The sequence below is a fragment of the Equus quagga genome, chromosome 11 (assembly GCF_021613505.1).
Source record: "Equus quagga isolate Etosha38 chromosome 11, UCLA_HA_Equagga_1.0, whole genome shotgun sequence".
Lineage (NCBI taxonomy): Eukaryota > Metazoa > Chordata > Mammalia > Perissodactyla > Equidae > Equus > Equus quagga.
The window spans coordinates 18,745,059-18,761,296 of record NC_060277.1 but is presented as its reverse complement, the minus strand read 5'-3'; the positions used below and the strand labels follow the sequence as shown (position 1 = coordinate 18,761,296).

The window sequence follows — 16,238 nt, the reverse complement described above, 5'->3', positions numbered from 1 at the left end:
CCTCCTTGCTGAAATATATCGTTTAATAATCCTCTTACTAAAGTTCTGTGGGTGGTAAATTTCCTTAGTCTTTATGTATCTTTATTTTGCTGTCTTCAGTGGTAATTTAGCTGGTACTAAGCACTTGGAAGATACTGTCTTCTGCTCTCTATTGTTACTGATAAATCTCCTGTCAGTCTATTGTCATTCTTTGTAGGCTATGTGTCTCTTCTTTCTGGTAGCTTTTAGGAATCTCTCTTTATTTTTCACACTTTGAGGTTTTTCTATGATGTATCTATATGTGGATTTATCTTTATTTACACTGCTCAGAACATCTAACACTCTTCTGATGGGAGAATTTTCTTTGATTCTGCAAAATTCTCAGTTATTTCTCTTCCAGTGTTGCTTCTCTGCCTATCCCTTCATTTTTTTCTTCTGAAACTCCTATTACACAGATCATGGAGTTGCTAAATCTGTCTTCTATTCCCTTTAATTGGTTTTTAAAATATATTATTTTATTCCTTTCTCTTTTTGTACTGCATTTTGGGTGAATTCCTCAACATTATGTTTCAATATACTAATTATGTATTTAACTATGTCTAGTTGAGAGTTTATTTGAGAAGAGACATTTATATCTCATTTACTTTTTATAAGCCCAACCAAGACTAGTCCCTTGCATTTTATATAGAAGTTTGACAATAAATATCTACTGATTAAATAAATATAGAAAACACCTTACATGGTTGATCATTTTATTTCTTGTTCATAGATGTATAACCATTAACCACCCAAATATCACATTTTCATATAAAATATTTTATATGAAATATATTTTAATTTTCATACAAAAAGATCCATATAAACAAATTTGCAACTTAAAAAGCAACACATTATTATTTTAAACTCTGTCAATACAAACAGATTTTTATGCAAAGTTACCATGTTTTTGTTGTGGTTTGTCTTTAGGGGTACCCAAGGCTGCTTTTGTCTTTTGGGAAAGCTGGTGGAATCTTCTGGCAGGAGTCTTAGGTTACGAACGTTCAAGACAGCCCTAAATTTTGGATCCCTCCAGTATTTGATAATTTCTACTCTTTTCTGTCATAATTTTATGGTAACCAAATCCCGGTCTAGTACAAAGGTAAGAATGTTCTCCATTTCGCTTCCAGCGCTCCGTTTGCTGGTGATGAGCATTTTGTGTCACACAAAGCAGCACAAGAAAAAGATGGCAGAGTTGGCTTGCAAGCAGCCATCCTCTCTTTAGTGGGAAGACAGACTGAAGAAGTTTTCCCCTTCACTCATCCCAGGTGAATCTCTCCTCAATTTCTTCCAGCTGTGATCTGAACTGCGTTTATTAGCTCAGGATTCACAAAGTACACAAGGAAAGATGCTAGGATCCTTTAAACATATAAGGATGTTGGGTCGCTTGACACAACCAGTTAAACCAGTAAGATCTCATAAAATGGTTATAGCTGCTGGAGTCCAGTGGTCAGAAGGGCTACAGACTGATTTGTTTAAGAGCTTCCTAAGGATGAGCCTAACTCTCAACAGCATCGTATCTTCTCTGCAGAGGAGTGGAACATTTATCAATTCTTTAATTGCTGCTTTGACTATTGGTGGGCAACAACTGTTCTCCTCTTTCACGTTCAGGTGTCCCTGTCAGGTCGGGAAAAATTTCTATTATGGTTCTGCTTTTCTGGTCATTCCTGCCTTGATCCTTCTGGTGGCTGGCTATGCTCTGAGAAGCCAGACGTGGACCATTTCCAGTGAATACTGCTGCAGCTGTACCCCTCCACACCGGCAAATCAGACCCCTGGAGCGCAAGCTGGCTTGCCTGAGGTTCTTCAGCATCACCGGGAGGGCCCTCGTAGCTCCATTAACGTGGCTGGCGGTGACCCTGCTGACAGGCACCTACTATGAATGTGCAGCAAGCGAATTCGCATCCGTGGACCATTACCCAGTGTTTGACAATGTCAGTGCCAGCAAACGGGAAGAGATCCTAGCTGGGTTTCCATGTTGCAAATCTGCTCCATCTGATGTGATTCTCGTAAGAGATGAGGTTGCTCTTCTGCACAGATACCAGTCACAAGTAAGTTCTTGATTTTTTTCTCCTATGCTCTCCCATATTAACGACAGTCACTGGACACATTTCACATTCTTGCTGATTCTCATATTGTCTAATTATGGAACACAAACTAGATGCCATTCATCAAAGTGATTTCTGAAGAATGGCTATAAAAATATAGTTGGGATCTGGGGCCTTGGAGTCAGCAGACCTGGATGGGACTCTTGCTTTGCTACTTATTAACCTGCGAAAACTTATACAAGTTATATAACTTATCCATGCTTCACTTTTCTCAGCTGTAAAATGGGGATATGAATAGGATCTACCACCTAGGATTGGAGTGAGTAACAAATGAGCTAATACATCTGAAGTGCTCAGTATTGTGTCCAGAATCCATATTGAAAACAATGAATTTTAAATATTATTATTAAAATTATTACTATATTACTAAATTTCATCTTTCTGCACATACATATTCTTAAATATGAATTCTTATATATTAAAATCTCATCTAACATTAGAGGAAGCTTAATTATGATTAACAATAAACGTCAGTAATGGTTCTAAATTTAGTATCCTTGGGAGGTTTGTGTGAGGGGGTGGGGTGAAGTTGCAGGAAGACCTGAACCTACTGCACTTTTGGTTAAATTTAAAAAGTGTGAAAGTGCATTTTTATCAGTAGAGAAAGAGTCATTGACTTTCATCAGTTTCTCTAAGGGATTCGGGGAAAAACGCTTTTTTGATCCATGGCAATACAATAAAAAAGCATTATTCTTTAAACTACTTATTGTAAAGGCATACTTTTTCGGTGCAGAAGATTGGCCCTGAGTTAATATCTGTTGCCAATCTTCCTCTTTTTTCTTGAGGAAGATTGTCCCTGAGCTAATGTCTGTGCCAGTCTTCCTCTATTTTGTATGTGGGATGCTGCCACAGCCTGGCTTGATGAGTGCTGTATAGCTCTGCACTTGGGATCTGAATCCACGAACCCTGGGCTGCCAAAGTGGAGCATGCAAACTTAATCACTATGCCACAGGGCAGGCCGGGCATACACATTTTTTGACCCATCACTTTTCAGTTAGTAAAATTTAGAAGTGCTAATGCTATTTAGTTGGAGAAAATTACTATCAATACACAGCACACTGAAGTGTTGCAATATGGCCTAGTTTAAGCAAAATTGGAAATCCCATTAAGACAGGCTTTGTCTCAACCTTTTTATACTAGCCCTAAAGCTCAGGCAGAGGAGCTATGTGAAGATAGGTGAAAACTCAAATAATCAATGGGGCAATTTTAATTTTAAAAAGTGTTCTTGCTTAAGAAAAACTAAGATCTAATACACATCAGTAAGATTTTCTCAAAGTCAAAATAAAATGTCTTACTTGATGCATACACAGACTTCTGTGAAAAGAGTTTTACTGTTCCGAGTGCCATCAGCCAGTGGGTTTTTTGGTTTAGTGACAACAAACCTAATATTTATCGAGATGTTTATCATATACTGTAAAAATATTTTATATCAACTAAAATCCTCATAATATGAAGAGACAGGTATAATCAACCCCATTTTACAGATACGGAAACTGAAGCTCAAAGAGTTTATGTAACTTTCATAAGTTCATGGAGCTAATAAATGATTGATCAAGATACTCGAGGATCATGCTGTTTCCATTTCACCAGGCTGCCTTTTGCAACCATCTCAAACTTCAGTCTCATTTGAGGAATATATATTAGTCTTTTAGTTGATTATTCTGAGTTGACCACAAGATTACATTAAGTTCAAATCCCTTCTCCGCCCATACCTCGTTCTACAATATCTTCTTGACTGGTTCCACCCCATTTTAATCTACCTTCTGTACCCATGCCAAAATTATCTTTCTAAATGCAAATTGGATGGGGAACCACCCCCCTCCATATAAAGTCCTTCAATGATTTTCCCCCAGCCTAAGCACAAATCCAAACTCTTGATATGACATACAAGGGCCTTCAGTAGCTGACCCCGCCCGCTTTTCCGCATAATTCCCATGACTCTGTGAATCCAAACTTCTTGAGGTTCTCCTACTCTTCACACTTTATTTTTCTGCCTTCTTCCCTTATTTGAACTCTCCTCAACTTCTGGCATCCGGTGAACTCCTCTTCAATAATTTAAGTCTGAGCATCATCTCCGCTGGGAATTGTTTCCTGATACTCCTCTGCCTTAAGTGAGTTCATTTCTCTTCCGTTGTGCTTCCTCGGGCCCCGTGTTTACTCATATCAAAAACTAGCACATTTTACCACATTTCTTGGCTTGCTATTTTGTCTCTTTCTTTAGGTTTAAAGATTGTGGAAAGAATGAACATATCAAATTATTCACACTGAGTTCCCATAACCAAGCGTCACTTACAGCACCTGGTGGGAGGTCAACCTAGGGCTCAATAAACGACAGCTGATGATTTAATGGGCACCTGAGATGGCCTTTCCTCTGCCATGCTGGCCTCTATTAAGTTAAATCACGATGAGCATCACTTTGTAGCTTTTTAACCTCCACAGAGTGCAGCTACCCCAGCAGGCACACGCTGGTAATTCCAGTCCCGTCGGTGAATCACAAGCTGTGGAAGAACCTTGACCTCCCAGACAGTGGCTGCCTACTGCTGACTCTCCTAAATGTGTGGAACTTGTCTCTCTCACTTTACACAACCACCACTAAATATTAAAAACAGAGAATAATGAAAGGAAAAAAAAGGACACTAAGAGTAGAGAACAGCCATTTATGTCAACCTTTAAAAGTGGACACTAAATAGTTACAAATAAAATCTAGTTCATATTCCTTTCAGAGCATATTTCAAAAATGAATCATAACACTGGTCAGCAAATGAGTATTTGAAGGAGGAGGGAAATGAAAAGGAAAATAATAAAGTGCTACTCATTTAGGGACGTAAAAGTCTGCTCACTTTCTTTTTTGGTCACAAGAAATAAAAGAAAGAGTGACTTAGGAAGAAATATCAATGAATACTTGTTGGCACCTTAGGAAGCCATTGAAAACACCTTAGGAAGCTACCATTATTAGCTATCATATCATCATTTTCATCACCATCATTATCAAATATTTATCAAGTCCCCAAAGACTGCCTGAGCCTGTAGCTGATGGTTGAAAAATAAAGTTGAGCTAAAAGCAAAGAATGTAGCTTATGTACCTTATGCAAGGGTAATTGGTGGGTTATAGCGTCTGCCACTTCAAGGACAGTATTTAGAATCCATTCCAAGTTACCTGGTCAATATCCTTTGTAATCCAAAAACCAAGTTGAAATGGTTGGGCCTCTGCCCTCCATCACACCTATATACATTTCAAATGACCAGTGCCTTGTTAATATGTTAAAGACTAGAAAAACAAATTTCTTACCCACAGTTTAGTTCTCAGTTTTGTAGGAAATCCTTCTTACTATGGCTTCTTACTACAGAATATTTGATGTATTGATGTTTTATGTTTTTCTTTTAAATAATTACGTGAAGATGCTGGGCTGGATTTTGATCACCTTGGCAACTATCGCTGTCCTAGTCTCCTGCTGTTTGGCGAGATGCTGCTCTCCCCTCACCTCTCTGCAGCATTACTACTGGACCAACCAGCTCCATAATGAGAGGGAGCTCTTTGAACAAGCTGCAGAGCAGCACTCCCGGCTCCTCATCATGCAGCGCATAAAGAAAATATTTGGTTTCATTCCTGGAAAGGAAGATATCAAACACATCCGTATTCCTTCGTGTCAGGACTGGAGGGAGATTTCAGCACCCAGTCTTCTCTGCATGGGTGATGACTTGCAAGGTCATCACTATAGCTTCCTTGGAGACAGGGTGGATGAGGATAATGAGGAAAGCAAATCAAGAGGTATTGAATTACAACCTTGATTATAGTATCTTTCACAATTCAGGTTGCTGAACAGGTACTTTATTTTTGTGATGATGGAATTTCAATGTAATCTGTTCATCTTTTTCTCTCCCTTCTGATACTTGTTTACATAAGTCTAGCCAAAATCAATTGATCTGATAATTGTGCCAACCTCTTTTTGAAATTTCCCTAATGGTCTGGTAATGCCTATGTCGGTCTGAATAAAACAACATGGAATTTGAAGTCATATCAAAATTTGAATCTTGATTCTGTTATTTAGTAGCTGTGTGATAATTAATCTTTTTGAGTGTCAGTTTGTTATCTGCACGCAGTAGCTACATCACAGAGATGTGATGGAGATTACATGTGATAATATAAGCAAAGTGCTAGCATAGTGCCTTTTATAAAGTAAGTGCTGATACATGTTACTTTCTCCCTTTCTCTTTGCATTCCATGTCTTCTATTTCACCTGTCTCTAATTTCTGGTTTTCCTTTTTTCTACCTCTATATAACATCCAGGAATTTTTCACTGCTTCCTCCTCTTTATTCAAGCTTAAATATCTGAACTTTTGGGAATCAGGATATAAAGCCCTTTCTAAACTGGCAGTATGTAAAGGAGAAGCCCATGCAAGACAGTCTTGAGTCATCCTGTCACAACCAGGGGAAGACGATGCATTATTGTATCATCATTAGTATCATGAATGTTACTTGGAGCACCGCCACACCAGGAACATTTGTTTTAGCCATGACGTGTAAAGTTTATTCTAGAAAGTTTCCCCTTGATGCTCCAACACAGAGACACCATCTGTGTCTTTTCATTACCAAATTACACCTTTGCTCTCAAAAATCCATTTGAGGAAGCAAGACTGCACCCTCTGTTTGTCTATCCATTATCTAGAACTCCAAAAGGGGATGCCTGCCTGACTTTTCTCTGCATGACTTTGCACTTCTAATATCTGACAACTTTCTAATTTATCTTGATTATTTCTGATATATGTAGTATTAAGCAACTGGTTCATTGGCCAAAATAAGCAAAATGAGGGCTTTTATTTTCTAAACCCAAACAATGGCTGCTCACTGGGCAATGGACCAACTCCCAATAGTCAGGCTGACTTTCAAGATCTACTTTCAAGAAGACCAGAGAACATGACTGTCTAAAACACAATCAATTACTTGGTAATCTACTTTTATGCATCATAGAAGAAAGAGTCTATTTTTTGTGAAATTATGGGTCTTTCAAACTTAATAGGAACAAACAGAAAATCAATTTTAAGGAAGCCATTTTTTTTTTAACCAGTAACAGATGCATAGAGTAGTACTTTGGTGGGGCAGGATATCTGTTCCTCCATCACCATTACTTATTGGGCAAGTCAGTCAGTCTCTCTGGGACTCAACTATTTCATCTATAAAATAGGGATAATGATACCTTTCCTGCTGGAAGGAAAGGAACTGAACCAAATGAATTCTTGAGATCCCTTCTAAATCTCATAAGATTTTTATGTTCATGTTTATAGGTATACAGGTCAATATGTACAATCTGCTGGAATGGTGGTAGGTCTGGGTTGTGTCTATTGGAAGGAAAATATCACCAAGTTTGATTCTGAGCTTTCTCTAAAGACATTTGCTGGCATTCCACTTTTAAAAGAATGTTAATGTATGGATCTTTTTCAAGTGGCCAAGGAAAGCTATTCCACTTTGTCACCTAACTTTATATACAGTATTGGTATGACATTACCAGAGGGAACTTTAAAAAAATAGAACCAAATTTGGAAAGTAACTAGGGTCCTAGTTTGGCTCTGATATAAATGAGCCATGTAAATATGGAAGGTCACATCCACTTTGTTCTCTATCATCTCTTCCAGCTCAAAAATTCTATTGCTCTAAGTATCTGAGAATTTTTGAAATTCCTCTGTATTGGGACATCCTAGTTAAATCAACACTTTACACCATGCTCAGACTTATTTCATTAATTTTCTTGGAATATACCAGAGTAAATACTCTTCAATAAGATTTTCAGTTAACAGCAAAATCAAAGAGTATACGAAGTTAAAACATTACATAATCAGAAACAAGATAGTAGTTATTTATACACTAACACCAGGAAACTTTCTTTCCACTAGATTCTGGAAGCCCTTTCTACATAAAACTTTTTCAGAGTATGACATACACAGTTTATATTTTGGACCACTTAATCATGATCTTCCATTATAGCTTTCTAGCAAAGGATTATAAGTATTCTCTGGCTCTTCCACATGGCTTCAAAGGGTTTTACAGCATCTATGTGAACATGTAAAGGGTAGTACACATCCTTGAGATTTCATTGTATATTATCCATTTCAAACTAAATAAATTAAATTCCCAGTCTTTTTTTTTTTTTGTCCAGAGTATTCTTTTGTTCCACAGCCATACAAAACTTTCCCATTAAGAACATGTATTTCCTCCCCTTTATGCTTAATGGATTTATATAATTTTAAAACATATAATTAAAATCAATTATATGCTAATACAACCTTATATTTTGCTACCAAATGCTCTTGGCTACTATATCAAATGCTGTGGCTTGGCATATATACAGACTTTCTCATTTCTTAACTTCAAACTTGTCAGCTGCCACATTCCTCTGCCACAATCTAAGTTGCCTCCTTTCTAGGAGACAAGTACAATCCCAATGTTTGGATGTGTTTTACTCAGTGTTTTTTATGTTTACCAAAGCAGAATTATACTTACACTCGTCATCTTCTTTGTCTCCTTTCTCTGTTCTCCATCTCCAATTCATTTTTTTAAAATTCTATTTTTTTGATTATAATAAGAAACAACAATTGTTACTTTATAAAGTGTTTTCTTGCATTCTGTTTGTAGCACAAAGGGAAATCACATTAACCTTAAAACTTTGAAATACGACAGCCAACCAAAGGCCTTTGAAATGCGAGACTAGGTAGCTATTTGCTGCCTCAAATATAAAGTGTAAAGATACAATTTTAGCTTGTAAATAAGTCTGCTAAAATTTAGCACTGGTCACCAAAAAACAGATATAGGCAGGCTATCCTTAAAGCACACAGCTACACAACTAGATCCTTGAGCTGTGGGGCACAAATCTATAAGTGTGAACCCTGGGCCAAAGAGCAATGGTGGTATTTCCAGACAGGCAAATTACATTATTCCTGACCCGAATTACTCTTCCGTACTAACCACCAGGTACATTCGACTGCTCCAGTCTCAGTACGTCATAAAGAAATGGATTTCAAGTTTCCTCTGCTGCCCCCCAGTGGTCAAGACAGGTGTCTACACCAATCTGTAGTGGTGACAGTATCAGTAGAAGTAAAAATAATATGTACTGTGCACTATATGCATGTACTTTAAACAAATTATCCCATTTACTCACTACAAAAAACCTGATAAACAGAGTCACATATTATAAAATGACTTGCTAAAATGACATTAAACAGCATAGACAATGTGAAGGAATTTTTTGCAGTGTGAAGTCCTGTACAAATGAAATGCTTTCTCAATGATTTAATTATTTTATTAGATAACTGGTGAATCATGGGTCATAATTGGAAGCCAGGCCTATCTGACTCCAATAACATAGTTCCTCCATTCTACTGATAAGGAAGCTGAGATACAGAGAAATCAAGCAATTTGCCAGAAGTCACATACCTATAAGCGATAGAGCCAGAATCCAGCCCAGAAGTCTGCCTTTTGACCCTGCACTCCACAGCACCATGTGGACTACAGCAACGGGAGGCAGCTTATCCACCTTCCAGGGCCCTGTAGGTGTTAGGAGGATTTTCCTCCTATTCCTGTTGATAAATAACTAAAACATCCTGAGCTCCAACAGTAAGGTGCTATATCACCGCTGAGCCCCCTCTTTGCACTTCCACTGCACTGGCATATAGAAGGGCATCCCCTTCAAGGCACTGTGCTTCTTAGAAAAGTGACTTGTCCACTCTCACTGGGGCATGACTTTGGACCTGAGCTACCCAATAGCCAGTGGCACTGCTTCTATGAGCCACAGTCTAGCTTCAAGCTTACCCAGGAGTGTCAGGTGTTCTTTCTCTTACGCAGGGAATGGACACAACACCGCTATAACTGGTCGATTTGTTTCCAGTAGACCATAGGTACAAAGAGTGAAAATGAAGGTCAGGAAAACATGGTCTTTCGTTAGTCATATGGTCCTGTACAAGTCAACGTCTCTGGGACTTTAATGTTCCCTTATAGAAGACAGGAGAGGGTGATAAAATTGTGGGAGCGAGTGATTAAACTATTTTAAGTCACAGAGCCCCTTGAAAAGCCATTCTGGGGAAAGCTATTTTGAGGAAATATCCAGAAAAACTGTGCGTACACACAGACACAGGCTCACATATCTCAGAGTTTACACACTGTGGAAAGCTGAATAATGGCCTCCCCAAGGATGCTCTTCACTAATCGCTGGAACTTGTCAGTTTTACTTTATACCTTATATGGCAAAAGAAACTTTGCAAATGTGATCAAGCTAAGGATCTTGAGACGGGAGGATTATCCCAGATTATCCAGGTGGACTGGATGTAATCACAAGGGTCTTTATAAGAGAGTTGCAGGAGGAAGCAGAGTCAGAGAAAAGGTAAAGTGGCAATGGAAGAGAGTGTCAAAGAGTGTCAGAGTGATGCCTGAGAAGTTAGCCTTCACCTGCTTTGAAGATGGAGGGGTTCATAAGCCAAGGAACGCAGGCAGCTTCTAGAAGTTAGAAAGGGCAAGGAAATGGATTCTCCTCAAGAGCCTATGGAAGGAACACAGTCCTGATGACATGATGACACCTTGACTCTAGCCCTCTGAGACTTGTGTCTCACATGTCAGAACAGTAAGAAATATATACTTTTCTTATAGTTACAGAACTATAAGATAGTAAACTTGCATTGTTTTAAGCCACTAAATTTGTGGTAGTTTGTTACTGTGGTAACAGGAAACTAATACACAAACCAACACATTTCAGGAGTTTATGAACCCACAAGCCTGTCATGAATGACATCCCCTGGATTAAGACCTCTTCAAGGTAATTTCTAGCACAAGCATCCTAAGATTCTGTATGCGCTGCTGCTCTGCCATAGGTGACACTGTTGCTCCTGAAAAATAAATAACTATATCTATAATATTTTATAAATATACAAAATACAATGTGTTCTAATATTTAAGGTGTTCTAAATACAGAAAGAACAGCTGAATATACATTTTATATGTATTTGTAAATGTTTCAGCCTAAACTACAAATAAAAAATTTTAAAATATATTTTCCTTCTGTAGTTGTGTTAGTGACATCAACAGAACAATGTATTGTAAACTATTTCATAACGTGGACATATTTCAGCATTTGAAATGCAGAAAAACAAATGCCAAAGGAAAAAAAAAACTAATCTGGATCGATGTGGTGCTTTTGTGATTATATAAATTTTATAAATCAAGAGTAATTGGCTTATTATTTAGTTTATACCTGCCATTCTTTCTCTTTGAGACAACCAGAATTTTAGAAAGCTGCCTACAAAATAAGTATCTTTACTCCAATAATGATTTAATTGATCCTTTGAGGTCCTGTGAGAAAGGTCTATATTTTGTGGAATACATAAAGCTAAAACGAAAAAATGTCCAGGTTATAACAGGCAGAGCTAGAATAATATAATTTAGTATGCAATTCAGTACCGCCTGCCTCAGGGCGCCAGGCGCTTTGTGCTCATCCTCCGAAATGTTCTGGGACCCGCCTGTCTGGGGCGCCCTGAGCCGGACCCAGCAGCGTGGACCTTTATCCGAGCGCTCTCGACCCTGTTCCCTTCGCGTGGCGAGCCCGGGGTGTTCCGAGCAGAAATGCCATTTCCCGTCGCCAGCACCCAAGCCGGCGGGGTGGGCAGGTCCTCTAGTCAGCGTCCGCACCGCCGGCTCCCGGGCGGCCACGGTGCAGGCGGCGCGCCTCTGATCCGGCAGTGCGCTGGGGCGGCGCGTCAAGTTCTCCGAGGCTCACAGCTGGCCCTTCCGATCGCTGTCCTCTGTGGTCTCTGATGGTGGTGTCCCGTACCCTCCCCGGTTGGTCAAGCGCATTCCATGCACAAGAGGCTGACCGAACGTCTAGCTCCGCCCACAGGCATCTATCTCGCTTGTCCTCCCACCTGGTGGCCATGTAAGGAAAGTAGAAAGAAATCCTATTCTGGGGATGCAGTGATTATGGCCTAAAAAAATCCAGAAAATACATTGTTGGAAGACGTGTTGTAAATTTAACATGACTAGGAAACAAATGATCATTGACATTTTCCTGCAAACTTTGGGTAAGACTTGAACGCGTGGACATTATCGAGAGGGCGCATTCTTCAAGAAAATCATTGGGAGCAGTATTCAGGAGCAGCATGATGGACGATGGAGCTAAAGGAGTAGCGATGTGACCAGCTTTACTTAAATGGTATTAGGATATTGCAGAAGTAAGAAGAGCTATAATGTTACAAAAGAAATTACAAAGAGCCATGGCGTTGCAGTAGTAACAGCACTGCTCCCTTTTTCATGCATCACTGTGGGAGATAAGAAATTAGACAGGAACAGTGAATTTGACAACAAATAACACAAATAGGTGGTTCTTCAACCTGCACAGGAAGAGAGGCTGCATGGACACTCAGGAGAATCTTCAGGCACACTGATTAAACAATAAACAAATGCATAAGTGCCTTCTTTATTCTTCTAAATCTTCACCAGTAAATCAATGTATCTTAGGTGAGCCCATAAATTTTTAAAATATATCTTTTAATAAAATTGCTCAGATAGACAGGATCCCCACAAAAAATGTTTGCGCAGGACTGCATACCCTTAGAGGCATCCCTGACTCGACCCTTCACTATATTTTCTCTCAGGAGGCTAAAAAAGTGATTTGACTTAAATTTTACTATTCCATTTTAACTCTCCAGTTCATTTTCCTTTTTCCTCCTATACATTTTAAGTAATTCATATTGCATTTCACTAAGCCTACCTTCTTCCATACCTCTTTTGCTCTTTCGTTTCTCTCTTCCTTTTCCACCTAGTCTCTTTCAAATCCAAAGCAAAGGTGCTTGTGCGTGTGTGTGTGTGTGTGAGAGAGAGAGAGAGAAAGAGAGCGAGACAGGGAGAGAGAGAGGGGTGGGGAGGAGGAAGAGAAAGGAAAAGTCAAAGAGAAGATCAAAATGATCAAAATGGTCATTGCTAGGGGTGGAAGAAAAGGAGCGTGTACAAACGCTATTTTTTGTCTGCTCACCTTAGACTTTGTCCTTACATGCAAGGTAATTGGAAGTGTAGCCTGCTGAAAACTCATGTTGTCCCAACTTTGTTGTTCTCCAGAACTGAGGCCTCATCTTTTTATATGGTTCAAGAACATTAGCATCAAGGTTGTTAGGACAGTGACAACTCCACCCACAGATACCACTCTTCTGGCATGACACCTTGGGTCAGAGATGTTAACTGCTAGCTTTGAAGTCTGGTTCTACACAACTCTCTCCAAAATAAGCATGATCTTGAAGAATCATAGACTTTTACATCTGGAAAGCATCTTGAAGATCATTCTGCCCAACTTCCTCATTTTTTAGATGGGGAAGCTGAGACCCAGAAAGGGTGTGTCATGTCCAAATACATATGGCAAATCAATTATAAAGAAATGCTATAAACTAGTCTTAGAATGCCCTGCTCCAGTGCTTTTAGAACCACATCACGTCACCACTCCATTGGATTCATTCACTCACTCTGAAAATATATAATTTGAGTGCCTACTCTGTCAGGCACTGCCCTATGTGCCAACATACAACAGTAAATAAAATCTCTGCCCTTGTGGAACTTACTTTCTAGTAGGGAGCAGAAAGAAAATAAACATAATAAATAAATCTGGTGTAATTTTAAACTGCCATGGGAAAAATCAATAGGGTAAAGGGTATAGGTAGGACAGAGAAGGGAGTGGTTGTAATTTTAAGTAGGGTGATTGAGGTAGCCTCACTGAAAAAGTGACATTTGAGGAAGGACTTGAAGGAGGTGAGGGAGCAAGCCACGTGGGCACGGGAGGAAAAGCATCTCAGGCAGAGTCAACAGCAAGTGCAGACTTTAGGAGAACCTACCTTGCATGTCTGAGGCACAGCAAGGAGGCTAGTGTGGCTGGAGCAGAGAATAGGAGGCAGAGTAACAGCAGACAAGGTCAGAGAGGTAACAAGAGCTGCAGGTAAGGGTCAGGGAGTCAGATTCTATAAGGCCTACACTGCAAAGACAGGGGCCTTTAATCTGAGATGGCGGGCAGTTATGAGCAAAGGACTGATGAATTTACATTGTAGCAGGATCACTGGCTGCCGTGCTGCGTCAGAGTAGACTGTAGGAGATAAGGAGGGAAGCAGGCATGTCAGTCAGACCAGAAGTGATACTGGGATTCACTATCTTTCAAGAGGACTCCTTAGAGTCTAAGAATTAGAATTCTAAATGACTGTTTGCATTTGTGACTGGTGACAAGCCTTTGAGACACCTGACAAAATAAACATTAGCCCCAAGAACTGTTGGAGAACTAAGATTAACCTTTAAATAGATAATTCTCAATTCCTCACTTCTGAGACTAGTGAGATTGCCAGAAAACTCACAAGGCACAGAAAAGTAAAAATAAACATCAAAACAATTTTTAAAGAGTGACAGTATTGGGAAATAGCAACCGTGAGTTTGCATTACCTGCAGAAGAAACTTAGATGAATACAAACAAGATGAATCTCTTAGGGACATTCTTCTTTAGCAATAAAGATGAGCAGAGAACAGCAACAGAAAACATACGTGCTTCAGAGGATTTATCAACTTTCTTGACAAACTCATTGCCTTCCTTACCTGTCATTTTGTTAAAGAGCTTCATCATTCCAGTTGTTCTAGCCCCAAATCATCCTTGACTCCTCTCTTACAATGGACACCAAATCCTGACAGCCCTACCTTCAAAGTATATCCAGAATTTGATCACTGCCTCATTACTTTCACTCCTACAGCTCTGGTCATCATCATTGTCTTTTGCTTAGATTACTGCCATAGCCTCCTAACTGGTCTCCATACTTTCATAATTTGTCCCCCTTACATATATTTACTCAGTCGCCAGAGTGGTCTTACTAAAGTAATAGCGTCAGATTGTCACTCTTCCATCTAAACCGTCCAGTGATCCTACACGAACTGCAAACTCCCCTCCACCCGGCAACCAGTTCACTGTGCCCTGGCCACAGTGGCTTCCAAAATACCAAGTGGGCCTTTGGACCTTTGCACTGGCTGTTCCCTCTGCTCAGAAGCTTTGTGGCCTCCCCGATAACAAATCACTGATTTATTTGAACTGAGAATTCCCAGAAAAATAAGCACCTTATATTTCCAAATCTACTTCATGTATTTTGATTCTATCATCAGGAGAGCAGCCACTTTTTTCCTGAAAGTTTAAAAGAATGCCCCAAATCAACTTTTAATACTTAAGACCTGGAGTCAGTAGGAAAGTGTACCCGAATATGTTTATTTTAATGTACTCCTCTGCTCTCAGTAAGCAATACTTCCCAATAAAAAAGTCAAGATGCGTTCCAGTCCATAGGACATCATCAATTTTAACAAGAGAAAATTTCAGAGCCTTTGCCACTAGGCAGCTTCTTATTTAAATACTGTTTCCTTCACTACACAAGTGAAACCAGCTTTAATACAGAAAACAAAGGAAAATACGAAAACTGTGAAAACTTTTTAATATGTTGAGGTATCTTCTTACATTTTTGACGATTTGTTTTTGATTTAACTCAACCATGTTCTTTTATTATAAACATAGATAGTTCTTTAGTATTCTTATAAAAGTTGCCATGCTTATCTAGCCATTTTCTTAGCTTTTGCTATTATGGCTCCTCGAAAATTTTCTTTTTTAACTGCTGCCATGAACTTGGAGATGACAGATGTACATATTTCAAGTATTACTGCCTTAGTTTTATTCTCCCAAATCAACCGTTCTGAACATTTTTCGGAGTACTGATACTTTTACAACGATTATCAAAACTGTTACTGAAACCTACATCCCCTTCATCAATTCACAGAAACACGCAGTCACAGCCACCTTTAGATCTACGTCCCAGCCGCGTTCACTGTACAAATTCAAAAGTGAAGCCTAGAGAGCTGAATCGAGAAGCCACATCTCCGCACTTCCAGTCGATTTCTCCCCGGGATGCACTCCGACTGGCTACTCAGCAGTTGGCCGACCCTTCGGACCCGCTGACGAACGAGCAGAGCTTCTGCTCCTCTGCCCACTGGACTCCACGCTGGTCTCGGACCCCCGTCCAACTCCCGCGGGACGCCAAGGAACGTGGAGATTCCAGGTGTAGAAATCACCTGGAGCCCACCATC

General features: G+C 39.5%; 1 protein-coding gene across 1 annotated transcript; it reads left to right on the top strand.

The window, feature by feature from the left end:
* Window positions 1–1,399: 1,399 nt before the first annotated feature.
* Window positions 1,400–6,138, top strand: CALHM4 (calcium homeostasis modulator family member 4). The gene is made up of 2 exons (XM_046675823.1): window positions 1,400–2,065; window positions 5,522–6,138. Exons 1-2 carry the CDS (start codon window positions 1,439–1,441, stop codon window positions 5,909–5,911), a joined length of 1,017 nt encoding a protein of 338 aa, XP_046531779.1. The 5' UTR covers window positions 1,400–1,438; the 3' UTR covers window positions 5,912–6,138.
* The last annotated feature ends 10,100 nt before the right edge of the window (window positions 6,139–16,238 follow it).

Excerpts from the sequence above, each read along its gene's own strand:
- CALHM4 (XM_046675823.1), top strand. The coding sequence starts at position 1,439 with ATGGTTATAGCTGCTGGAGTCCAGTGGTCAGAAGGGCTACAGACTGAT. Across the intron at positions 2,066-5,521 it reads TGCACAGATACCAGTCACAA|ATGCTGGGCTGGATTTTGAT; the intron begins GTAAGTTCTTGA and ends AATTACGTGAAG.